This window comes from Cibotium barometz, chromosome 4, assembly GCF_041138505.1.
Source record: "Cibotium barometz isolate CiBa-2024 chromosome 4, ASM4113850v1, whole genome shotgun sequence".
NCBI lineage: Eukaryota > Viridiplantae > Streptophyta > Polypodiopsida > Cyatheales > Cibotiaceae > Cibotium > Cibotium barometz.
Window position 1 is genome coordinate 41,120,177 of NC_141049.1, and position 27,197 is coordinate 41,147,373.

Consider the following 27,197-nt stretch of genomic DNA (forward strand, 5'->3'; position numbering starts at 1 on the left):
AAGACCGAAGAGAAGAACGCTAAATGTCGTATGCCTGAATAAAAATGGTTGAATCAGGAAAGCCAAATGTTGAATGTCTTACTGGGCAAAGCTGACTGATACAACTGATGGACAAGGAAGTTTGATGCCGTGAGCTGAAAGCCGAAGATTCGCTTGGCTGACAAGGTAAAACCGACGGATGCAGTTGAATAGTTGATCAATGATCAAGTACAACTGAAGCTCAATGTTGAATTCTGAATGTGCAAGTGCTGATTTAGGAAAGCCAAGGCTGATCTAATAACCGGGCCAAGCTGATGGACATAGCTAAATGGTTGACCAGGTAGAATCGACAGACACATAAATCCAATGCCAAAAGGAGTGCTGAATGGATGATTGAGCTAAATTGATGGAGATAGAAGTCCAATGTCAAAAACTGAAAGCCACTACTCAAATAGTAGCAACAACCACAGAAACAACAAAAACTCGATAGATACTAAACTCCAATGCCGAAAGGTTCTGAAATCTTGAGCTGAGTGTAGTGCTAGTGTATGGGGTTGGGCAGAATGTACGACAGCATAGAGAAAAGCTAACCAATGTACATAGTAGGTAGAAACCCTAGATTTGTAGAAAGTGAGAAGTGCAAGAGCTTACCCAGGCTTGTAGGGGCAAAGATGAATGGATGTACAACGACATAGATGTAAAACACCAACAATGTACACCAAGCTTCACAGCTTCAGAGACTAATGGCAAAGAGCTAATGCCTCTGAAGCCAAGCTCTAAAACCAGCTCTAAGAGCACAAGTGGCTATGCCAACGAGGAGAGCATCAAGGCCAATGGTGGCAAGACGTCAAGGCAGGGGAGGCGCGAATGTCGATGTGTCAGGTGCCAATAGTCAAATGCACGGAGGCTCCAAAACCAAAACACTAAAACCGAGGCTATAAACCTTAGCTCTTATACCAATGCTGGATGTGAAAGGAGATGCTCTGTACAGACTCACAGACAAGACATGTACACAAGCTCAGAGAGGAACAGAGTTGATGGCGATAGTTAGAATGTACTCAAGGAATCTTCAAAGGAGGAGGAAGAGAATGCCATGGGGGAATGGGGCATCGGGTGTTAGAGCTAAAAATAAACGAACATCATAAGAGAATCTGGGTGAACACAAAAGGGTCAAATCGACACCTTGTAATCATAAACAAACTCCATATTAGGCTCCTTAATTATGATTAACTGTATTTAGATTCATATCTAATACATATTGCATAGAGTCTAGAGAGAGTCCCAAAATATAAATATTTAAAAAATCTCATATTTACACATTGGAATAATTAAATTAGGAATATTTTTTCCTTTTTTTAATTTGCAAGCATATTAATAAACCAATTAGTCTCGTATTTCTATTCAGACAAAAAACAAACATGTACAATAGAAATACAAGACTAATAGGCCCATGTTTTTTCAAGGTCAATACTATTGGAGTTGAGACTAAGGCAGCAAGCAACACACACACACAAATGCAATAAGCAACGAGAGATGGAGAGAAGCATAACACTAAAAGCAGATTGATGAGAATGAGTGAAGTACAAGTGAAGTGATATGATAAGATTACTTACACGCACTTGGGGGAAAAAACCTCCTAAAGAGGGAAAAAGTGTCAAGGCCCATTGTTAGCCTACTCCCACACATCACTACCATATATTGGTTGCAAATCTCCCCGTGAAGTAATGATGTGAACATGTACAGGAAAACATGTTGATAAATTGATGTATCAAATGGTTCACCTACATCCTGGAGACTATGCCTAGCACTTGTCTCTACTGGTGTAGCAACAGACTTATAAATGATTCACCTGCATACTAGAGATTGAACCTAGCACCTATCTCTATTGGTGCAGCAATAGCCTTAAAGTCTTCAAGACTAAACTGTGTAAAGAGTCTCTGTATGTACTTTGATTATACCATCATCACACTGTATAAACTGTATGCCCATCATCATGTTGCATAAACTGTATGATCAAATAATAATGCAATGAGCCTAAATCTATTATCTTAAGTGACATGTAATTCCAACTTGAAGGCTAAAATCTTCTCCTCCTTAGGGCTTGTTTAGGGCTTGTGTAATGAGTAGCATGTTATCAACGTATAAAACGATGACTAAAAAACAATCTTTAATCCTCTTTACATAGAGATTACTCTCAGTTGGACTGTTACAAAAACCATTTGTAACCAAGTATGTATTTATCTTCTCATACCATGCTTTGGGAGCCTATTTAAGACTATATAAAGCTTTTTTGAACGTGTATACTTAAGACTCCTATCCCTTCTCAACAAAACCATGAGGGTAGGATATATAAACCTTCTCATACAAATCAGTGTTTAAAAAGGTAGTCTTGATATCTAATTGATGTACATTCCAACCATGATGCACTACTAAAGCAATAATACACCTGATTGTAGTCATACGAGAAGTGGATGCAAAGGTCTCATTATAATCTATGCCCTTCTCTTGAGCATAATTCTTTACAACAAGCCTTGCTGCCTTGTAGCAATGCTACCACCACCTTTATGCTTAAGCTTATAAACCCACTTTACCAATGGCCTTTTTACCATAAGGTAAATCTGCCAAATACCAAGTATCATTTTTTCGGATTGAGTCTACTCTTATCTTGCATGGTTTCATCCCAATGATCACTCTTATGTGCATCCTTAAAGGAAACATGTTCCTTTGCATTGCATATAATGAGGGCATAAACACACTTCATACCAATGGTCTTTTTACCATAAGGCAAATCTGCCAAATACAACATTTTTGAGGATTGAGTCGTACTCATCCTACCTAATGATCATTTTCCTATGCTTCCTCAAAGGAAACAGGTTCCTCTTCATTACATATACTGGTAATGAGAGCATGATTTACAAAAGAATAAGATGCATGGTGTCTTACTAGGCAAAGAAGTAGCTAATTTGCTATCCCATAATGTTTGCACAAGCCATTCTTGGCATACACTTGGATGCTTATATGGTTTCCCTTTCCTCATCCACAATTGCCTCATCAATAGGCTGATCAAGCTGATTTTCAACCAATATGCATTGATTTTGAAGCACATCTTCTAAGCATTCATTTGCTCCACATATGGTTGCTCAACACTATACATAGGTAGGAGTTTATCAAAGATGTTGCTATTTTTTGCATAAAAGCATGGGCTAAGCTGAGTTCTTAACAAACATAACATCTCTACTCACCAAATTCACTTTGTGGCTAGATGGTAGAGTCTATACCCTTGCTTTCTGAGCTGGATTGAACTGTGTTCTCAACAAAGATAACATCTCTACTCACCAAAATCCACTTTGTGTCTAGATGGTAGAGTTTATACCCTTTGCTTTCTGAGATGTATTCCACAATTGCATTTTACCGCCTTATCATCCAGCTTATTGCGCTGTTGCTCAGGAACAAAAGCGTAAGTAAGACAATCCAAAACACACAAATGAGCCACATAGGGATTCTTACCATTCCAAGGGATAATTACTTGCAAAGCCTTGGTGGGGCATCTGTTTAGCACATGAGTTGCACACATAACTGCCTCCAATTAAAAAACACATACATCACTATGTATATAAGCTATATTTTCTAGACATCCCTAATTGATTCATCTTTTGGGAATGATGCATATGGCATCTTGCCCAAAATACACCCCTCACATATATGTTTTATAGGGGCATCAAGCTTTGGCAAATTTGACACTAACTCTTGCCTTTTAAGTCACAATAAACTACCAAAATTCAAGTGACCAAAGTAGGCATGCCATAGCTTCTTGTCACTCATAGCATGTGTGGTAGTATAACTGAACAAGCATTATGTGCTAATCTCTGGGACTATGCCTCGTCAAGGAGTAGACTCAAGGGAGGAAAATAAATCATGGAGAAGTAATTTGCTCGCTCTAGCACCATTATTAAAATACCAAGCATGTTGATCTATCATTGACACTCACACATACATCATAGATAGAAGGGTCATAAGTGTAGTGCGCATGACGAACACCCAATCATCATGTGCATAGGTCGCTAACTCCTTCTTTTGAATTATATAGAAACATAATGGGGTAGTTGGTCTTGTTAAGCTTATCCTCAGTGTGGCGGGTGGAAAGCATCCCAAATACATCATTGCTGCCTGCTGTTTCAACCTATAATGGGGTAGTTGGTCTTGTTAAGCTTATCCTCAGTGTGGCGGGTGGAAAGCATCCCAAATACATCATTGCTGCCTGCTGTTTCAACCTATAAATAAAAAATCTCTAACATAAAATGTAAATATCCCAACTACCTGCAGGTAGTGTCAATGCTCACTAAATGCAACCGAGATGGCCACTAGATCACAGATGACTAAGGAAACCTGCAAAGTGTATGAAAATTGGCAGTGTAGTGGAGAGAAGCACAACACTCAAAGTAAAATGATGAGAATGAGTGAAGTGACATGATAAGGTCACTTACACACACTCATAAGAGTGTGTACACATGCTTGAAGGAAAAAACCTCATAAAGAGAGAAAAAGTACCCCAACCCATTATTAGCCTACGTCCACACATCACTACCATATAATACAAATATAATTTTAAAAAATAACCAAAAAAATACAAATTTAAAAGCTTCACCAAACTTCTCCAAAAAAACTAAGCACTAGAACATGTAAGGAAAAACACAATTTAAATGTTTAAAAAAATCAAATTCAAAGCCTCACCAAAATTTTCTTAAAATTTTGAATCATGCAACGTGTAAGGGAAAACATTATAATATGGAAACTAGACTGTATTTACTAACATAAGCTATCAACATCACTCTCACACATATAAGATGTAGTAAGCAACTCACTATCTCGACTACTTGTTATAGGTGTGAGAGAGAGAGAGAGAGAGAGAGAGAGAGAGAGAGAGAGATACAAAAGACCAAAGGGTTTATGACATTATCAAAATATGTTGATGAATTGATTGAATCATGGGAAATCATAAAAACAAAATCGTAACTACAGTGAAAAGAAAAAACAAAAAGTTAAATTATAAAAGCAAAAGCAACCAACATGTGATGCATCCATCCTATTTGTGCAAGGCCTATTTGTGCAAGGTATAATAAACCTAATGGTCCACAAAGAAAACAAATTTAAGCACATGAGATTCGGTCTAAACACAGCCCAAAGTCCACTCACCACATTATGTTACTGCTTTATCAACTCTCTACTTTTCATTCCTTTTGAGTTTTTCAAGAGTGTGAAAAATTGCCTGGTTTTTCATAGGTGCAAAAAACTGGCTAGTTTTTCACGGGCATGTAACCTATGAGATTTTCATGGTGCAAACTCAACCTTACAAATTATGTTTCCTTAAGTTTAAAATTGTACACTATACTCCTCTATGGATGTATATTAATGTAAATTTTACAATTTTGTTATCAATCTCAATTGAACACCATTTTTTATTTTATGATTTAAAAAAAACATTAAGAATCCTAAAACCTACAATTTCATGGCGTAAAAAAGCAAGGATCTAAAAAGCAAAAATGCTCATAAATGTTTGGTTTGAGGGTGGAGCATTGATATCCAACATGGATTTCCTAATAATATGTGTAGACTTAATAACCATACAAGAAAAATACACATACCTATTGCAACATGGATTTCCTAAAGAATATGTGTAGACTTAACAACCATACAAGACAAATACATATACCTATTGTAGACCAATATAATTGTACTCCATGATAAGGAGAAGATTCGATTAGATTCTAGAGATGAGTAAGTCTACCTAGATATTAATAAGGATTCAAAAAGTTTCGAAAACTAAAACTAAAGTGAATTTCAACTACATGTTACTGATGGTTTGTGAGATAGGTTTGCTTAACTACCCAACAAATCACTACCTAGTGTGGCCAAACTTTTGATCATAAAACAACTTACGTTAAGATGACAATAAGGATGTTAGTATAATTATCAAATTAACCACGACCTGATATGCAGCCATACTTAGATGTGTGTAGGAAGAGTTTATATTACATAACAACTTTTTTTTTTTGCGAGATCGTTACGAACACCATAGCAACTCAAGAGAGTATACTAAGAAGGAATCGAACCTAAGTCTTGGCTGGGAAATTTAAAATCACTATATCTTGCACTAATGTGTAGGTGATATTAATTAGCATGGGCATTAAAAATAGCACCTAAGGTCCAACCTTACTTTGAATCTTACCACACATGGCAACTCCAGGCATTAAAAGTAACACCTAAGGTCCAACCTTGCTACCTGTGGAAACTCTTAGCCCACATGAAATCTGAGAGAGAGAGTAAACATTGACCAAACCTACTTGCTGCCTATGATGACCTATGGTGTGAGGGAAGGATTTTTTGGATTTATTTATAAAAAAACAAGCATAGAAATCCTTAGAAATACATTTTTAAAACTTGGAATAATCCTGGAAACTATTTAGAAAACCAAAAAGCATCACTAGACATATTCGGGCGCTGCCTGTATTAATTAATTAATACAGGCTATTGTCTATATTAATTAATAGCTTAGGTTACGACCTTATTAAATCAACATTATTAAAAAATTCTCTCTCAGCGCATCATCACTCTCCCTCTCAGCGCATCATCTCACATATCGTCTCTCTCACTACAGTCGTGCGTATCGTCTCTCTCCCTCTCCCTCTCATCGCATCGTCCTCTCTCACACGCGGGCTTTCACGTAGAACAAAAAACTAGCCCAGCACCTTTTATACCCAGTATGAGGCGGTTACGGAACATTCGAGAGGTTAATAAGGTTAGTAAAAAAATTTACCTTCACCTTAACAAAAATTTGGCCTAAGGTTGCTCTTGCCTTGTCTAATTAATTAATGTGAAAGAAAATTTGAGTACCATTATTTATTTGAGACTCCAACAAGAAGGATGTGGAGTAGAGTTTGAAAAGATTAAGGTGCTTTTCTTCACAAAATGTTGAAACTTCAAAGTTGAAACTTCCAACAAAAAGCCACTTGTTGTCCGCATTAAACGCCTCGTGGATATTTTCTGCGAAAACACCTTAGAAGTCCAAAGTCAAAACCAGCAAAACTAAACTTGTGCCAAAGGCGTGTGAGACTTTGCCTGTTTGTGTGCGCCGCCATGGCAGCTTTGATCCAGCGCTCCTCCCGAGCTCTAGAGCACTCTCTTCGCAGTGTGCTGCGCCCTGCTGCATGCACCCCCAACAATGTGGCCCGCCCTCGGCTACCAAACCCCTCCACAGGGGCTTCCTCTTCTCGCGGATCATCCACATTTGGTCCCCTTGGCACACTGTGTGGCGCAGCCGCCCTCGTCGCTGCTTGGCAATCCCAGGTATTTTATTGTTTCATCATCTTTTTTTTACATGGCTCTACAGTATTGTGAATTGATAAATGCTTGGCCTTTCCTCCTTGCTAGAAAGGAGATGAAGCAACCACTCCCATTAAATCAGAAAAATATACACATGTCCACATAGCAAAGCACCAATATACATTGTTTGTGTGTAGATATATATGCAAATATGACTGTATGTATGCGTGCATGCATTCTTTCAATCATATTGCTGTATTACGGCAAAGTTCCATGCATATAATCAGCAGTTTCATGTTTTATGCTGGCCAAACTTATTGAACGGCATTCGTTCTCCTTCAAGAACATGTGGGATGTCCTCAGACTAACTGGAGTTAGTGGCTAACTTATGTTAGTGGGATGCACAGTAAGATACAAGATTCAACGAAATTATCCTAAGGGTGTACCTCTAGGTTCAAGGGTTTATATTAATCTAAGAAAGATAGGTTAAGTGACATGAATTAACTAAGGTCAGATGAAAGCTTTAAAAATAGCTGGTAAGCCAGGAAAAGCAGGGGGCCACTTTTATTGGCTTGGCTTTGTCTATATAAGTGGATGATAGGCTTTAGATACACACTTCTACACCGGTAGTGTCTCTTGCTCATAAGCTCCACAGTAGTAGCGGTAGATTCAATGTCACCCTTAGGTGGGATCGTCACTTGACCTATCCCTTTAGGATTAATTCAAACCCTAGAGCCTAGGCATTCACCCTTAGGATACTCTCCCATCCTAGTGTGCATAGTCCGGGGATGTAACATGTTAGAGAAGCAAAAAAACTGTTCTGTATGAGCATTTGAAACCTTTACATACAGCCATGGATAAGTCTTGCTTCGATTCTTTTCGTTGTTCTTTAGTAGAATACATAGAGGGCCAATGTGCAAACTCAAAGAAGCTTTATGAAGCAAGTTTTTAAAAACAGCATGAGTGTTCTGGATGAGAACTCTACATACTTCTTTTCGTAATGGTCAATTTGGAAGGAAAGTCAGCTCATTGCAAGATTGAAAGAGCATCTGAAACAAGGCCTATATTTTGGAGATGCAGTATCTATTCTTATAACCCATCTATTGTGTGGAAACCTAAAGTTTCTAGCTTCTTTCATACCCAACCTAAATCCCTTCTCAAAACTCTTCAGAGAGCAAAGTAAGTAAGCTATTTTTAGAAGACCTTGTCATTACAGAGATGATTCAGGACATATAGTTAGTGTCGATACCTTTATTCTTCTTTGTGGTCATCTTAGAAAGCTTTTTGCGAGTCAAAAGTATTCTATGCCAATGGAAAACGACAATTTTTAGAAAAAAAGTGAAAATGAAGCTGAGAGAAGCCCTCACTCGTTTTATATAAGCCTTTTGGGAGCAGCCAAGAGAGAAGAAGAAGAAGAAGAAGAAATATTAACGTCTTGCAAAAGACCCAATGGGTCTATGAGACAAAAGGTGTACAATGTGTCCATGGAATCTCATCATGGAAAAAAAGACATCATAACAATAAAAAAACTAACACTAATCTCTAGGTAAATGTAGATATGTATGGATCATCATGGTCATCCTCATCATGGAGGATCACCATTGTCATCATTGTGAATGCAAAGTGGGTGTAGAGGATATGGGGGTGTGAGAGGTATCCATTTCTCCAAGGCGTGTACAGAATTGGTGCATTTCTCCATTTGTTTCCCTTGTCACACGATGACGTGCGTAAATTCTTATAACATGGTGTTTGTGTCATCAGCGATGACCTGGCTTTTGGAAGTAGTCGCTATCGAGGAAATAGTTCCAGGTGGGATCTAGTGCTCTCTCTCATCATCAGAATTTGCCATAGTGGGAGTGGTCAGGATTTTCTGGGACCGCAACAATACCATCCATTGTGTGTGGGAGACGCCCCCAATTGCTTCCGGAGGCTATAAACCAACTGTCCTTTGGGGGACAGGAGTCACACTAGAATGGGCTTGCAACCTAAACCAACCACACAAGTGAGAAATAGCGAGAAAAAAAAAATCTTTTTTTTCTTGGATGAATCTCTTTACCGAAAGTCAAAGCTTTGAGACCACTGTAACATGCAGAAGCTTATAGACAGGATTATACCTCGGATAACGAATATTCAGCACCTTGGTTTCTGACGATTTGCACAATGTAGCGGAAGAGAGAGAGAGAGAGAGAAAAGAAAGAAAGATATATTAAGCATCTACTAAAGACCCAATGGGCCTATGAGACCAAAGTGATACAATAATGTCCAAGGCATATCTCATCATGGAATGGAAAATAAAACAAAAAGAAAACATAAACATAGCTATCTCAATTGGGTGATACAAAACTGTCCATGGAAACTCATCATGGAAATATTAAGAACATAGAAACATGAGAGCAGCATCAGCTCCGAGTAGAAGGTATACCACTCTCCAAAATATCAAGCATGGGGCTATGTCACATGGAAAGGTAGCTCGATAGCGGTGGAGCATGTCTTGGATCTGGAGCTGATGAGATGATCGTGGTCGACGAGGAGGCCGGGGGCGTTGGGCATGCTGGAGTGTGGAGGCTCGGTCCGAGGTAACTCCTCTCGGGCGAGGTAGGTCCGGAGCAGTTCGTGGAGGGTCCAGAAGATCCGCTATATCGGTGTCCTCTACCTCCTGGGTCCGGAAGAAACTAGTGATGGTTGGCTGGCGAGAGAGGGGGCAGGGTGGTTGGGGTTGAAGCTCTCTCAAGAAGGTGTCCTTGTGTCTGTGGAGCTCAAGCAGGAAGAGGCCTAGGCACGTTGGTCCTGGAAGTCAATGATCCTAGAGAGGACCAAATCCCTCACGAAATAGGCACTGAAACTTGGAGAGTAGACCAAATCCCTCACGAAATAGGCACTGAAACCTCCCGCGGATCTCATAGTATACTGGGCAGCGGCATATGTAATGCTCCTCCGTCTCAACCTTTGTGTGGCATAATCGGCAGATCCTCTCCTCTTTGGGTCTCCGTATGAGCTTCCTGGCTCTAAAGATGTGCTAAGCTCTACTTGTCTCCACTCCGAGGCGGTGGGATGAAACCCGTATCTGGCCAATCGCAATCCGCATGGCATGGGACATGTGAACACTCAAGTAGCCCGGTTGTTGGATGAATCCATCCTCAGTGAGTGTGAGGAAGTTCTAACCGGATAACCCGGTTGGTATCCTTGTGAGAGAGCCGGAGAAAAGGGGAGTCCAAACTGTACTGAAGGGAGGGCAGGTGGTCATGCGGAGCCCATATACTAAGAACCAAGTGGAAAATAGTGCATACCATACTCCAAAGTGGCCCTCAAGTGTTGGCTGTCTTGAGGACTGAAATCGGCCTCTGGTAGAAACCAAAGTGCGGTAGACTAGCAGCCACCCAAACACAGTTGTAATCCAGCAAATAAGACAGAAAAAAGGGAGCTAGAGTGCCCCTACACAAAAAGAAGAACAACACCTGTTGGCCCCAAATCTTGGCGCCCCTTTCGGTATTTCTTTATTCACATTCAATGGAAGAGTTTAATTGAATACATCATGGCCATTCATGGCTTATACATATGTATGTCCAAACTGCAAGTCCTCTAGACCTCTTAGCATAGAGGTTTCACACAGCCCTGTGCCCCAAAACACCACACTGTTATTCACCTCTAATCAGCCAAGATAGTATATCCACGAGGCCTTGAATACGCATCTAACTAGCCCATGAACATAGCCAAAAACACAGCCATACATCAGTTCGTAATCTCTTCCAAATCGATCCAAAAACTTGCCCTGTTTCCACCCTCCAAACTGCCAAACCCTTCCTCTCACAAAGGGCCAGAAGAGCACCTCTGAAATAGTCTCGAACTAATGGAAAGAGGGACTCGGTTGTGCACCTTCTGCAGTCCCACCTGCTCGCAAAGAGAGAGAAAGAAAGAAAGAAAGAAATATATATTAACGTCTGCAAAAGGCCAAAATTGGCCTATGAGACAAACAAGTATTACAATGATGTTCCTCCAGTCATCAAGAGGAAAATGTGGAGTGAGAATAAAATGTACAAGTATGACAACACGACCATAGGGGACTCAATGGTGGTGTACAAACGAGAGGGTGTGGATGGAGTACTAGGGCTACTAATGCATCTCTATATGCTGAAGGGGTGATACAAGTATGATATGTTATCTACTCCTAACTCCATCCAGTCCCATAGTCTGGGTACAATATGTCATACATCCGATCTGAGGATGCCGTAAATGTCTGGAACATGCGTCCTGGATCAGAGCGAAAATGTGCCAGCTGCTCCTTGATCTCCTGCTGGTGTCGAGACCGGATGGCCGCGATCTCTCTGTGGTGTAGCTGTGGTGTTTGGTAGCCGGCTAGTCTGGGTCGTCGCCTAGCTCGAATCTCCTACGCTCGCTGAGATGTCGCTCCCAATATATGTGGCTGGGCTACTGGTGCCAATCTCTGGAAGAAGTCAGTCAATTGGGACTGTCTTCCTCCGCTATGATGTGCGGGTGTTTGAAGTAAGATCTCCCTGTGTCTCTGTAGTGCTAGTAGTAGTCTGCCTAGCTGTCTCTGGTCCGATCTCTCCCAGATGTGTCTAAGTGATGTGGTCCCTCTAAAAACCTCAGGATATCATGCCCTGATCTCCTGCAAAGCACCACACTGGCAAACAAAATGCTCCTCTGTCTCTACCCTCGTTTGGCATAATCTGCAAATGCGCTCTGCTCGAGGGATGCGTGCTGCTCTCCCAGTCTCGATCTCTAGTTGGTGTGATGAGACCCTTAGTCGCCCAATGGCTACTCTGGCTCCATGTGATAAGTGGACCTCCAAGTATCGTGGTGCCGTATGTGGAGGTGCTCAAGAAGTGGTCTCTGTAGTAGAGCGTCTTCGTCGGGAGTGGCTGACTGGGAGATAGCCAAGTCTCCTATATGTGGCCCTGCCAAATGTCATGTCTCATGACTTTGTTCCTCTCTGTCTGAGAGAGGCGTCTGTGTGGTGCAGCTAGGTCATACTGTAAGGGTGGTAATATGTCAATATCAATCCTGTGTGATGATATCCACTGTACCACTTGGGAGTACCATGACCAGGTATGTCCCTCCTCAGCAAGTTGTCTGGATGCCTCAAAAGCAGCCCGAGATACCCGATTTAGTGGGAGCTCCCGCATCCTGTGTTTAAAAGATATAGTCTGGAACATGGCCTCTACTAACATAGGTGGTACAGCAAACTCCGCTCGAAGGATATCATGTGGTACTGAAGGTTTGCTGCGGATCATCCGTGAGAGCATCAAAATCTGAGGGCGCTCTATCTATGTCCATGAGGATGTAGCCAAACCTGGTGCCCATACTGTTGCTGCATACATCAATGCTGGAGTAACTAGTGTATCAAATAGCCACCCCTTAGTACGGGGCTTCTGGAAGTGTGCCTGGTGACACTGGCGTTCCAAAATTGCTAGTGCTGCGTACCCTCGTGTCACTCTGTCTCTGGCTGCCTGTGCCATAGAGAATCTCCATGATGAGCTGGTTAATGTGACCCCAAGGTATACATATGAGCCCACCACCTCTACCTGTCCCCGGGCTAGTGTAAGGATAGTCTGGCATCTGACTGCTGCTGATGTATGAAAGACCATAACCTTGGTTTTCCCAAGGTTCACTGTGAGTCCTCGCTCCGCACAGAAAGTATCCAGAGCTTGTAGATGCCTTTGTAGCCCTGTCCGAGTATCCGACACAAGAATGATATCATCAGCATATAATAGAATGTGTACAATCGTACCTGAGATGTCAATCCTAGAGCCTCCTCCGTGTATGATGTAGTCTGCTACCTCGTCGATGTATAAGCCAAAGAGTGTCGGGGAGAGAGGGCAGCCCTGCTTCACACCAATGGTGCTGGCAATCATATCTGATAGTCCCCCTGGGCATCTAACTCGTCCAAACACTTGCTCATATAATCTGTAAATCCCCCACATCATGTCGGGGGGTATGCCCAGTGTCTGTAAGCGGTGGAAGAGGCGCTCTCTCGGGACTGTGTCGAAGGCTTTGCGGAAGTCCACAAAACAGCAATAGAGTCTCTGTCTCTGTGCCCGAGTTTGGCCAATCAGGCATCTCAGGGTGAAAATGTGATCAATAGTAGAGAAGGCTCGCCGAAAACCTGCCTGACCAGGGGCACGAAGCCCCTCCCTCTCAGCGTGTGTGCTCAATTCTGCCTCCAGGATAGCCCCATAGAGTTTGGCCAAGGTATGACCAATCATGATAGTCCTGTAATTACCGGGGTCCAACATGTCCCCAGCTTCGTGGATCGGTACAATAGTGTGCATTGTCCACTCAGCCGGGAAACCTTCTACCAGAGCCCTGTTAAAGAGGTAAGCAATAAAAGGAGAGAGTGTGTCAGTTGCATAAATGAAATGCTCACCCTGTAAGCCGGTGTGATCCTCAGCTCTCCCATGTTGGAATCTATGTATAGCTCGAGATACCATATCGGTAGTAAAGAAAACCGATGAGGTCGGTGGAGTCTCGGTGGGGCGAGGGATGAGTGGCTGGTGCGGAACATCATAAAGCCCTTTTGCATAACTCTGCCAGCGTTGAGGATCAGTAATCGGGGTGGTGGCTCTCTGAGTCGTCGCCAAGCAGTGGCTGCATCTTTGCTCATGAGCATGTGGTAGATGTCCCAGTATTGAGCCTCCTCATATGTGCGTCGCTTACGGCGTGTAAGAGACCGCATCTGTCTACTGGCCTGCTGCTGTGTTATTTCCCCTTTCGCTATCTGGGCTCGGAGATGTCGATGAAGCTCTCTGCACTCATTATCATACCATCTATTCTGGGGCATGTCCCTGGATCTAGGTGGCTTCCCTGTCTGGAGATGGTGTGGAAAGCTGTGGCTAGCTGCTGTGTGGAGAGAGAGAGAGAGAGAGAGAGAGAGAGAGAGAAAGCCCTGTAGACCTTGTGTCACATTCCCCCAAATAGAGAGGAGAGAGAAAACAGAGAAACCTGTTGTCCTGCAGTCCTGGTGCCGGCCTACTCACTAAGGGAGAGCTGTTCGCCTGCAGACTGCCCGCCCACATGCAGTCCAGACCTGCCAGTTCTCCACAGCCCAGCCCACGTGTAGTCCAGCCGTCGCCAAAGAGAGATCATTTCTTTCCTGTGTGTCCTCAGCGTGCAGCCCAGCCAGTCGCCAGTTTTACCATGAACCAAATCTCTTGCGTGTAGCTGCAGTCCAGCCGCCCACCCTTTCCAAGAGTAAAACACGTGTGTATTGTGCAGTTGACTTTTAGCAAGAGAGAGAGAGCCTACGTGATGTTTGGCCCCACACTTCCTTGCAAGAGAGAGAAGGCGTGAGAAAGACTTGCACCAGCTCTGTCCGCCTCCTGCAGTCCTGTGTGTGCCTGCGCACGAAAAGACACGACAGCCTGCACCAGCTCTCTCTCTCTCTCTCTCTCTCTCTCTCTCTCCACGACCAGCCTCTTCCACGTGCAGCATGCAACCCGATTCCTCCAAAAAAAAGAGTTCTCCAAAAATAACGTGGGCTTCCCCTAAAAAGGGCCACGATTCTCAAAAGGAGATATTCCTTTGGTTGAAAGGTTTTTAAAACCTTTTTCCCCTTGTCCCCTCCACACATGGAGTTGTATTAGTTTTTAACACCTTTGTCCCCTTGTTCCAAGTATGAACATTAAAAATATGTCTTGCTCATCACTGACCACCATGCTCATACTAATGCTGCACAAATTCACAGGGTCGTGACATACGCCCCTCTTGAAAAATGGCAAGCATCCTCCATCGCATTTTGATGATACAGCAAGACATCCAAAGCGGAACCACACTGATAACAAAGGCTGTCCAATACAGTAAGATATCAGCCATGTGATCCAACTAAAAGTGAAAAGTACAATATGGCAAGATCAGCGTCCCAATCTCTCTGAGCCATGCATATGTAGCAAGTTGATTCACTGCAAGCCAATGGTGTAGCAATAGTCCAAGTTGTATACCACTGTGAACCATACATAACCACAACATCCAATGTGACTAGAAGTCCCATAAGCAGATGTACTGTCAACTGTCAGTACCTTAGGGTGAGACAAAAGCTGCACCAAGCGACCTCTAGATGACATCGGTGCCTGTCTGTATCAAGGGAGCGGAGGTGCTACCCCCCTCTTGAGCATCAAGCAATGCTCTAGACCTATGCTCTGTTGAACCTGAATGAGCCGTAGCAAGAGTCGGCTCCAACTCAAAGGCATCGAGATAAAGGTGCAATACCTGAGGTGAATCTGCCAAGTCGCCCTCCTCCATCCACTTTGCATCCATTGTTGAATAGTTCTTGAACTTCACACGATAGCGACTGGAAACTTTACCTCGTACCTTTCTTTCCTTATGTGCCAGTATGCTCGGGAAAAATAACCTCATCAAGTTCCTCCACTTCCGGTTGAGCCTCATCTGATACATCCTTAGGCACATCCCCACGGAAAGGTCTAAGTAGACTCACATGAAATGCATTGTGAATCCTCCAGTGATCTGGTAGCTTCAAACAATAGGCCACATCACCGATCTTTTCCAATACCTGAAAAGGTCCATAGTAGCGCATGCTCAACTTAGGGAACAAGCGCTCGTTACGCTTCATCTTCTTGAGCCTAGCTTTCTCAAATTGGAACCCAGTCACCCAATGCAAACTCTAATGCATGCTTGTGACGATCAATTGCCTTCTTTTGCTTTTGTTGAGTTTTTTGGAGTGCCAACTTAACTCTCCTATAAGCTTCATCCATGGTCTCTAGTGTCCACATACTGGTCAGCCTAAAAGATCTTATCCTTTGTGTGCAAAATGGGTGGTACCTTCTTTCCTCCTTTCACAATCTCAAAAGGTGCCTTGCCCATCGAGGTATGGACGGTGTTGTTATAAGCGAACTTCACCAAAGGAAGACACTTTTCCCATTGTTGCTTGTGCTCTGACTGTCTGACACATAGCACTTGAGAAGATCTAACATTGTGGAATTAGCTGCTTCCGATTGCCCATCAGTCTGTGGATTTAACGATGATGAAAACTTGAGAGTTGTGCCATGTTGTCAAACAACCCTCTCCAAAAATAAACTCGTCATATGTGGATCACGGTCACTAATGATAAACGAAGGCATTCCATGATACTTGAAGATGTTCGCCATGTACAACTTCACCATGTGATCAACTTTGATCTTGTTACGCACGGGCATGAAATGAGTCTGCTTATTGAACCTGCATATGAAAGTCCAAATGCCATCATTCCCCGGTTGTGTCCTCGGAAGATCAAATATAAAATCCATGGCAATGCTCTCCCATGGTCTCTAGGATAGGTAAAGGCTGAAGTAACCCTGGGGTCTTCTAATGGTCAAACTTCACCTTCTGACATACGATGCATTGCCTAACAAAAGCATCAACATCCCTTCTCAAGGTTGGCCAATAAAAGAAAGCCACAACTGCCTTTACCGTGGCCTCAATACCCCTATGACTTGCATATGGTGGAGCATGACTTTCAATCATAACCTTGAGTCGTAACTGGCTATCAACTCACAGTCTATCATGCATTAACAAGAAACCATTCCTCAGAGTATAATGATCATGCCGTTGACTCTCAGACATTTGATCATAGACCTTGCCAGAAAACCTCATCCTGCGCATACTGCTCTTTTATCTCATCAAGCTCATGATGATAAGCAAGTGAAACTGCTGAGACCTGTGGCTTGCGTGACAAAGCATTTGCCACAACATTCTTTTTGCCTTCCACATGTACGATCTGGAGGTGGAACATAGACAATTGGCCCATCTCATACGCTTCTCAGAAAGCTTAGTTTGCGTGAGGAAATAATGCAAGGTCTGATGATCTGTCTGCACAGTGAAATCAGCCCCAAGCAAATAGTGTTTCCATGTAAAAAGAGCATGAATTACAACCAACATCTCTTTCTCATAGACCTATAAACGCTTCTTGGCATTCTGCAATATACGACTCTCATAGACTATCACATGTCCTTCCTGCATGAGAACTGCCCCAAATGCTGTTCCCACATGCATCACACTGGACAACAAAAGCCTTTCGGAGAACTGGTAGTACCAATACGGGATCCGAAGTAAGCTTTTCTTGAAGCTTGTTAAAGGTTGCAATTTCCCGATCAGCCCATCAAAACGGAGTTCCCTTCTTTGTCAAAGCATGAAGGGGCGAAGCAATCTCAGCAAAATACCATATGTACCGCTTGTAATAGGAACACAATCCCAAAAAGTTGCGTACATCATGCACGGTCCTCAAATCTAGCCAATTGAGAATTGCTTCTACAATTCACTTACTTATTAAGAGAAATTCGTGTTTTCTCTTCATGAGGATTTTTGGAGGCTAAAAACTCTGTTTTTCCACCATTTCTCTCCATTTCCAAGCTCTCCATAGCCATACCCAACTTGCTAGGGTGTTTTTCAAGCTTCCAAGAGTGTTTCCAAGTGCTAATCACTCTCCTACTCACTCCCAATGACTGAAATTCAGCAAAACAGCTCTCATTTTTGCTGTAATTTCTGGTCTTTTTGCTGAAAACCCTAATTTCAGCCTTCCTTTCTCAAGTTGAACCATAGGGGAAGCTTTCCCAAGGTTCCCTTCATCCTCTTGAAGACTTTTGTCGCGAAGGATTGCGGCAAATCGAAGATATCAACACTTCTAAAGCTTCCAACGCGAAGGCTTCCGCTTGCAACAACTTCTATGAAGACTGGTAAGGTAATTGGACAATGTATTGTCATTACTTACTCAGTAGAAGGGCAGGACTCCTTGTTTAGCCGCCCTGTGTAGTATTTCTCTTGTCCTATGTGCTCTTGAAGATGTTGCTACCTTGCTTGGTAGAACATAGAGCCAATGGTAGAGAATATGGGCACTGAAGTCGGGCCGAGCATCAAGGCAGCTCCTTGGTGATCTACATCGACATACAATTGTTTTCTAAATGCTGAATTTCATATGCATTGGCATGGAGGATTTGGCAATGGATGCCCGTGAAACTATGTATTGAATTTCTCCAATAGTAATACAATTTACTCGAGGGAGGGGTCGGCCATTCCGGCTCATTGTGTGCCTCTTGTCAATTCAGCAATTTACTTCTTGTATTTGAGCAAGTGTCCTTCAAATCTTAGTGTATTTAAGTGTATTGATTAGCATTGTGTTCAACCAAGTTACAGCCCCCATGCATGTTTCCTTGCATTCTGGGCTGCATGCCCCCATACATGTTTCCTTGCATTCCGGGCTGCATGCCCCCATACATGTTGCCTTGCATACCAGGCTGAAAACTAGCTTCAAAATTCCCTTGCATTCCCATGCCTCCTTGAGGGTAACCCCCGTCATAGATTGGAACACGGAACCACTGCCAAAATAGCCTGGATACATCGATTGCTGCAGAATAGGTGGCTGCCCGGAAAAGGAACTCTGTGGGTTTGCACCATAAGTCTTCTGCATGTTGGAAAACTGTCCAAAAGCAGGATCCTGTGGGAAGGCACTACTATTGCCCTGAGGTTGGTTCCTAGAACGCACCTTCTTCTTCTTCCTAGGCTTAGAAGGGACCCTCAAATTTAGCAAACTTCTCACTTTGCGTGAGCTGCATGAGCACATTCACTGCCCCTGCCAACCGGGCTTTGAATTGGGCATCATCTTCCTCTTTACTTGGCATATCTTCTGGCTGCGTTACATCCTCATAACGTGCATCTTTTGCAGCCTGTTCTCTTGCAAGTCCATCCTCAGATTCAGTCCTCTTAGGAGTGGTCTCCTGCTCTTCCTCATCCTCATAGTCATAGTCATCCTCATAGTTTGACATCTTGCTGAAATTTTCAGCAACGACTTTCCTTGAGACAACCACGAGCTCACCCCCTTAGAAAAGTTGGTGATGGTCCCGGCAACGGAACCTTGAAACCGGCTCTGGTAGAAACCAAAGTGTGGTAGATTAGCAGTCACCCAAACACAGTTGTAATCCAGCAAATAAGACAAAAAAGGGAGCTAGAGTGCTCCTACAAAAAAAGAACAGCGACACCTGTTGGTCCCAAAGCTTGGCGCCCCTTTCGGTATTTCTTTATTCACATTCAATGGAAGAGTTTAACTGAATACATCATGGCCATTCATGGCTTATACATATGCATGCCCAAACAGGCAGTCCTCTGGACCTCTTAGCATAGAGGTTTCACACAGCCCTGTGCCCCAAAACACCACATTGTTATTCACCTCTAATTAGCCAAGATATTACATCCACGAGGCCTTGAATACGCATCTAACTGGCCCATGCACATAGCCAAAAACACAGCTATACATCAGTTCGTAATCTCTTCCAAATCAATCCAAAAACTTGCCCAGTTTCCACCCTCCGAACTGCCAAACCCTTCCTCTCACAAAGGGCTAGAAGAGCACCTCCGAAACAGTCTCGAACTAATGGAAAGAGGGACTCGGTTGTGCACCTTCTTCTGTCCCACCTGCTCGCAAAGAGAGAGAGAGAAAGCCCTGCAGACCTTGTGTCACCTTCCCCCAAAGAGAGAGAAGAGAGAAAACAGAGAAACCTGCTGTCCTGCAGTCCTGGCTGCTGGCCTACTCACAAAGGGAGAGCTGTTTGTCTGCAGACTGCCTGCCCACGCGCAGTCCAGACCGGCCAGTTCTCCACAGCCCAGCCCACGTGTAGTCCAGCCGTCGCCAAAGAGAGAGAGAGATCGTTTCTGTCCTGTGTGTTCTCAGCGTGCAGCCCAGCCAGTCGCTAGCTTTACCATGAACCAAATCTCCTGCGTGTAGCTGCAGTCCAGCTGCCCACCCTTTCCAAGAGAAAAACACGTGTGTGCTGCAGTCCACTCTTAGCAAGAGAGAGAGCCTACGTGATGTTCAGCCCCACCCTGCCTTGCAAGAGAGAGAAGGTGTGAGAAAGACCTGCACCAGCTCTGTCCGCCTCCTGCAGCCCTGTGTGTTTGGGCCTTGCGCACGAAAAGACCCTGCAGCCTGCACCAACTCTCTCTCTCTCCACGACCAGCCTCGTCCGCGTGCAGCATGCAGCCCGGTTCCTCCAAAAAAAATAGTTCTCCAAAAATAGGACATATTCCTTTGGTTAAAAGGTTTTTAAAACCTTTTTGCCCTTGTCCCCTCCACACATGGGTTTTTATTAGTTTTTAAAACCTTTAGTCCCCTTGTATGAACATTAAAAAGATGTCTTGCTCACCGACCACCATTCTCATACTTATGCTGCTCAAATTCTTAGGGTCGTGACAAGGACTCCAAGGGAAGCCTCGAGTACCTGTGGGGATCCATGTGACTGATGCGATGGAGGTATGCGACTGACTAGAAGAGTGCATCAACCACTATTGGGGCTGCAACAAACTCTGCCTGGATAATCTGGTGTGGGACTGATGGTTTGTTGCGGATCATACGGGAGAACATCATGACCTGGGGCCTCTCAACTCGCTGCCAATCCTCATCGGATAAATCTGGCACCCAGAAGGCTGCTCCATACATCAAGGCTGGTGTGACGAGGCTGGTGTGACGAGAGAGAGAGAGAGAGAGAGAGAGAGAGAGAGAGAGAGAGAGAGAGATGAATTGAAATGATGTATTAACGTCTCTAAGAGGCCATAATGGCCTATGAGACCAAAATTGAGAGTACATTTGAAGTTGGTGTCTCATCAAAGAGAACAACTAAATGAGACTAAAAAGTACAATAAACTGATTGTCTTACAGTTATAATAACAGTATTGTAAGACTCCGACATGCTGCTGAGTAGAAAATGCTGGAAAATGTATATGAGGTAGATCCATGTATGCTGATCAATTGAAGTGTTGCCCTCTCCTTAGATCAAATATCTCCGCCATGGGGCTGTCTAGAATGGAGAGGTCGTAGAAGCGAGGTATGCGCCTCCGATGCCGAGCAATAATGGCTATGATCTGGCGATGGTGAGGATGCCATGGTCGGGATCCTGGTGGGCGTGGCCGACGAGCACGACATAAGATAACTGCTCTATCAGTGGTGATCGCTGGGAGCGTGGTCCCAAATAAGGCATAGTATACCCGATTGGGTCCCAAATACCCTATGCAAGGCCCCCACCAAGGATGGTGTATTTGCTTTATTGAATGATGAGAAAAAGACTCAAATCGGTAGATATTCTCATGGCTGTAGATATGCAACAGTTTGACGCTCCAGAATTGAACTAAGAATGGTTGTATTCAGCTCTATGAAAGCCTGATGCTGTGATTGTATTTGCTGTTTTTTTAATAATTGCAGATGGCCTCAGATGAAGCATACTCCGAAGCTGAGAGAATCGAGAAAGCAGGTACTTTAACCCAGTGTTGATGGTGGAGAATTCTGCCAATAAAGAAGTTGATTGTTTCAGTTACTCACCATATCAGTTTGAGATGAGGTGACTGATTTTCCTTTGGATTCCTGATCTATCTAATGTACAACTTTGAATCAAAGCAGCTCTCAAGCCAAATGAGTGGATCAGCTTCAAGCTGCAGGAAACGATAAAAGTCAGTCCTAATACGAATATATACAGGTGAGATGAGCTTTTTTCTGTTGTGTGCATGCCCAAGAGTGATGTATTTTAGAATATGTCATTACTTGATATGTATGAAATCAGATAGGACTAGTGTGTTTGCACTTTTACAGTAATGGAATGCATGGTATTTTCCAGTTGTATCATCTAATCTGCCTGTTCCCTCATTATCTATTATGTGCCTACAGGTTCACCTTTAGCGATGACGAGAAATTGGGATTGGAGGTTGCCTCCTGTCTGCTAACAAGGTTCCTTACACTATTGTTCATCCTATCTGGTCTAATTTATAGTCAGAAAGATTTAATTTTATAACATACTGCATTGGTTTTTTTCATCTTCTTTTACATAAGCTCCTATGTAGGTCTGCAAATTCATGTTGTGCACAGGAAATGCGCATTTTACATGGCAACAAGCAGTGCATGTGCAGATTGGATTTAGATTGAATAGCCATGAGAAAAGGAAGGAGTTTTGGGCTGTCTGATTCACACACAGATTTCTTACACGCTTTACTTTTTGTCCAGGGCTCAAATTGACACAAAAGCTGACGGGAAACCCAATTACGTTATCAGACCGTAAGTCTCCCTCCACCCTTCCCTGTGTGTGCACCCCTTGCAGACTACAAGAAACCTGTCTGTCTCTCCCCCCCTGCTGCCTGTGTAACAGCCCACCATGGCTATGTAACAGCCCGCTGCACCTTTGTCTGTCTTTGCTGCCCTGTTTCTCCCTCTTTGTTGCCTGCCATGCCTGTGCAGTAGTCCTCTGCTGTCAGCTCTCTCTCTCTCTCTCTCTCTCTCTCTCTCCCTCCTACACTATTTGGGCTATACATTGATGAGGTGGCTGACTTCATTGGTCACGGTGGTGGGGACGGGGTAGACATCTCAATTACCACAGTCCACATTATGCTATATGCAGATGATACTATTCTGGTCTCTGAGTCGCGGATGGGACTACAGCACCATCTCCATGCACTCGATGACTTCTGCACACAGAGGGGGCTTACAGTGAACCTTGGGAAAACCAAGGCCATGATTTTCCACACCTCAGGGCCAGTTCGACGACAGGCCATCTTCACACTAGTAGGAGGACAGGTAGAGGTGGTAGACTCGTATGTGTACCTGGGGATTACATTTACGACTCCGCCAGGAAGCATCCAGGGATAGACTCACACGAGGGTATGCAACTCTGGCCATGCTAGAGAGATAGTGTTACCAGGCACACTTCCGAGCCCCGCACGAAGGGGTGGTTGTTTGACACACTAGTCACCCCTGCTTTGATGTATGTTGCAGCAGTATGGGCACTTGGGCTCGCCACCTCCACATGGTCTCAAATAGAGAGGCCTCAAATTCTCATGCTCTCACGGATGATCCGCAGCAAACCCTCTGTCCACATGACATCATCCGGACGGAGTTTGCTGCACCTCCTATGCTAGTAGAGGCCCTCTTCCAGACGATCTGCTTCATACAGAGGATCAGAGATATGCCATCAGATCGACTCTCACATAGAGCTTTTGAGGCGTCCAGGCAGCTCGCAGAGAGTGGAGATAGGAGATCATGGTATTCACAGATGATACAGTGGCTCACTCAGCATGGTCTTGACATAGATCACCTGCCACCTTTCCAGTATTATATACACACATCCAGCTCTCTCACAGTGAGAGGAACAGAGTCCTTCGGCAGGATTTATGGCAGCGATACACTCAAGAGACTTGGATTACACCCAGTCAGCCTCTACCGCCGAAGATGCTATACTACAGAGATCAGTTTATCCGTATCGCAGCGGATGGATTCATATACAGACCTGGATACATGGATGTGTACATGCCTCACAGTGCTCGAGTGGTGATTGGCCAGCTCAGAGTGTCATCACACCAGCTTGAGATTGAGGCAGGTAGGGTAGCACGGATCCCCAGAGCAGAGAGCATATTCAGACTATGCCACGAGGAGGTTGAGAGTGAGGAACAGTATGTTTGTAGATGCAGAGCATATAGTGTTATTAGAGAGAGATATACCACCATCTTCAGTGGACATCCCTCACTCCGCTAGATCATGGAGTCTGTAGACCAGCGCAGATTTGGCCAGTTCTTGCTAGAGACAGTGCCACAGAGAGACACTGCTACGGACTCATACCACAGGGAGAGGTGGGCGACAGCTCCAGCTCACTGATTTCTTCCAGAGATCTATCCCAGTGCCTACCTTGACACAGGAGGGGGTTACACTTCAGCGCGCTGCGACCTCCGAGCCAGACGGAGACCGAGAGCACGAGGCTACTAGACTCCTAGACTACATCAGAGGGAGATCACAGAGATACGGGCTCGACATCAGCACCATATCCAGGAGCGGCTAGCTCACTTACACTCACACCCGGAGATCATGCTCCGAGGTATTTTTGCCTCGCCATCGCCTATGTATCACATATTACACCCCCATTATGGTACTGGTTGGAGCTAGATAGATCTGCATTGCATTCTTGTATACCCTGCGCATATAGGTTGCATACTGAGCCTCTAGCAGTAGTGCTCCATCCATCACACCCCCCCACTAGCTCAGTACTTTCAGGGTTTATTTCATGTTCATTTTGTCCTTTTTTTTTTCTGGACATCCACAAGACATTGACAGTTGTACATTGATTTGTCTCATAGGTCGAGTTGGGCCTCTAGTAGATGTTAATACAGCTCTCTCTCTCTCTCTCTCTCTCTCTCTCTCTCTTTTTATATCTCTCCATGGGCATCTCCCTCATCCTGTATATAAAGGAGAGAGAGAGAAAGAAAGAAAGAAAGAAAGATATATTAACGTCTACGAGAGAGATTATCCCGCCGAGCTTTTGAGGCATCCAGACAGCTGGCCGAGGCTGGACACACTGGATCTTGGTATGCACAGATGCTACAGTGGTTCTCACATCATGGTATAGACCTTGAGCGGTTGCCACCTTTTCAGTATGATCAGTCTGCTCCACGGGGTTACCTCTCTCTCAATGAGAGGAACAGAGTGATGAGACAGGACATATGGCAGCACTACATACAGGAGACATGGATAGCACCAGAGAGCCCACTACCACCGAAGATGTTGTACTACAGAGACCACTTTATGAGCATCTCAGGGGATGGGTTTATACATCGACCGCGGTACATGGATGTATATATGCCCCACAGCTCTCGCGTTGCTATTGGACAGCTACGAGTCTCATCACATCAGCTAGAGATAGAGGCTGGGAGAGCGGCACGGGTTCCTAGAGCTGAGCGGATATGCAGATTGTGCCGCGAGGAGGTGGAGACTGAGGATCACTTTGTATGTAGATGTAGAGCCCACCAGGGGGTCAGAGATAGATATGCAGGATTGTTTGAGGAGCTCTCTTCACTACATCAGTTGATGGAGGCCTCGGACCAGCGACAGCTTGGCAGACTACTACTAGAGCTTCATAGTTCTCGAGAGAGACTCCTCCAGACACCCGCACCCACTAGGGGTGGGAGACAGTCCCAGCTCACAGATTTCTTCCAGAGAGCTATGCCAGTGCCAGCTGATGTACCACGTGGGGTGACCGCACAGAGAGCAGAGGAATCGAGAGCCAGGAGGAGACCTAGACAGACTAGATATAGAGCACCCCGACTCCGTCACCGAGAGATAGCAGCTATCCGAATGAGACACCAGATGGAGACACAGGAGAGGCTAGCTCGCTTTCATTCAGACTCAGGGTACATGTTCATGCCATTCACAGCCTCAGCATCGGCGATGTATGATATCTTATATCCCTCTTATGGCACTGGATGGAGTTAGACATAGATCTGCATAGCATGCTTGTACTACCCCTTCAGCATATAGAGATGCATCTTGCCTTAGCACTCCATCCACATCCCCACCCCCCTTATATTGTTTGTATATGGGCTCCACCGATCCATGATGATTCACAGTTGTATCCAGACACATGCACACTTTTTCTTTTGTTTATTTTCTTCCGATGACCGGAAGAACACAGTTGTATTATTATTTTTTGTCTCATAGGCCGACTTTGGCCTCTCGTAGACGTTAATATATCTTTCTTTCTTTCTTTCTTTCTCTCTCTCTCTTTTTATACCCCCAGTATGGTACAGGATGGAGCTAGCTAGGTTGCATATCATGATTGTATACTCCATGCATATAGCTTTGCATTCTCCTAGTAGTAGAGCTCCATCCCCTCCCCCACTCATTGTACTTATTGCACACCAAGATTCAGCTTTTTAGTTCAGTACTTTTTCATTTTGCTGGGATGACAGAGGATACCCCACACAGGAACACTGATTTGTCTCATAGGCCGAGTTCGGTCTTTTGGAAGACGTTAATAAAATCTTTCTTTCTTTCTCTTGGCTAGCATGCTGCCTTGCTAGAGATGGCCGTCATCTGTGCACAGCTTAATCACCTCTGCAAACTTGCCCGTCACCTTTGCATACCTTAAGCTCTCTCTCTCTCTCTCTCTCTCTCTCTCTTCTTTCTTTTTCTTTTCTTCCGATGACCGGAAGAACACAGTTGTATCTCTCTCTCTCTCTCTCTCTCTCTCTCTCTATGGTGCAGTGTTGGAGCAAGAGCTTAGCTTATATGCTGAGCGAGCAGGTTTACGCTCATCAAGGCAGGCAGGCTTCAGGAGAGCTTTCTCTACCACTGACCATGTATTCACTTTGAGATGTATGATTGATCAGGCCAGAGTGAGGAAGAGAAAGCTCTATTGCTGCTTTGTGGATTTCCGCAAGGCATTTGACACAGTACCACGAGAGAGGCTCTTTCAGCGCCTGCAGTCTCTTGGCATACCAGCAGATATGACATGGGGCATCTATGCATTATATGAGCAGGTTTTTGGGCGAGTCAGATGCCTAGGAAGTATGTCTAGTCAGAATACGCAGCGGAGATGATGACCAGATCTGGGACACGAGCAAAAATGCATGCAGAAAAAATACAGCACAAGAGAGAGAAATAGGCGTGAAACTTTGCTTTATATACACAAGAAAATCCCGGGTATGATACACAAGTGGCAAGGGGGCTGGGGGCCTATTTATATGCCCCCACATCAGCAGTCGGCCTGCTGTAGGGAAGCCGATTGGCCTTGAAAACTCCACGACCAGCACACCATCGAGTCGGCCAGATCATCAGCAGTCGGCCACCTCAGACATGGGGTCGTGGACCAGTTTAGCAGTCGGCCAGCACATGGGTTGCCTCCCAAGCCACAAAAAAAATAGGAAAAATAGGGGAAAAATGCGAAGAGCGGGAAAAAATGATAAAACACCTCATAAGGGCGGGCACACCCACAACAAAGGCCCTGGTGTATAAAACTAGACAAGAGATGACTTCTAACATGTCCGAGACTATTGCTAGCACCATTGGTGTGAAGCAAGGATGCCCACTTTCCCCCACTCTATTTGAGTTATACATTGATGAGGTGGCTGACTTCATTACACGGGGAGGCGGAGAT

The 27,197-nt window shown here is 44.2% G+C and overlaps 1 protein-coding gene across 1 annotated transcript in view; it reads left to right on the forward strand.

Moving 5' to 3' along the window:
• Nucleotides 1–7,001: 7,001 nt before the first annotated feature.
• The window catches only part of LOC147639265 (FAD/NAD(P)-binding oxidoreductase), a 79,564-nt gene continuing 59,368 nt past the window's right edge, over nt 7,002–27,197 (forward strand). Inside the window, exons 1-5 of the mRNA XM_086789090.1 lie at nt 7,002–7,323; nt 21,494–21,542; nt 21,689–21,764; nt 21,953–22,012; nt 22,286–22,336. Of these exons, the coding sequence (XP_086645216.1) occupies nt 7,114–7,323; nt 21,494–21,542; nt 21,689–21,764; nt 21,953–22,012; nt 22,286–22,336 (446 nt within the window). The 5' untranslated portion in view covers nt 7,002–7,113. The remainder of the gene's footprint in view (nt 7,324–21,493; nt 21,543–21,688; nt 21,765–21,952; nt 22,013–22,285; nt 22,337–27,197) is intronic.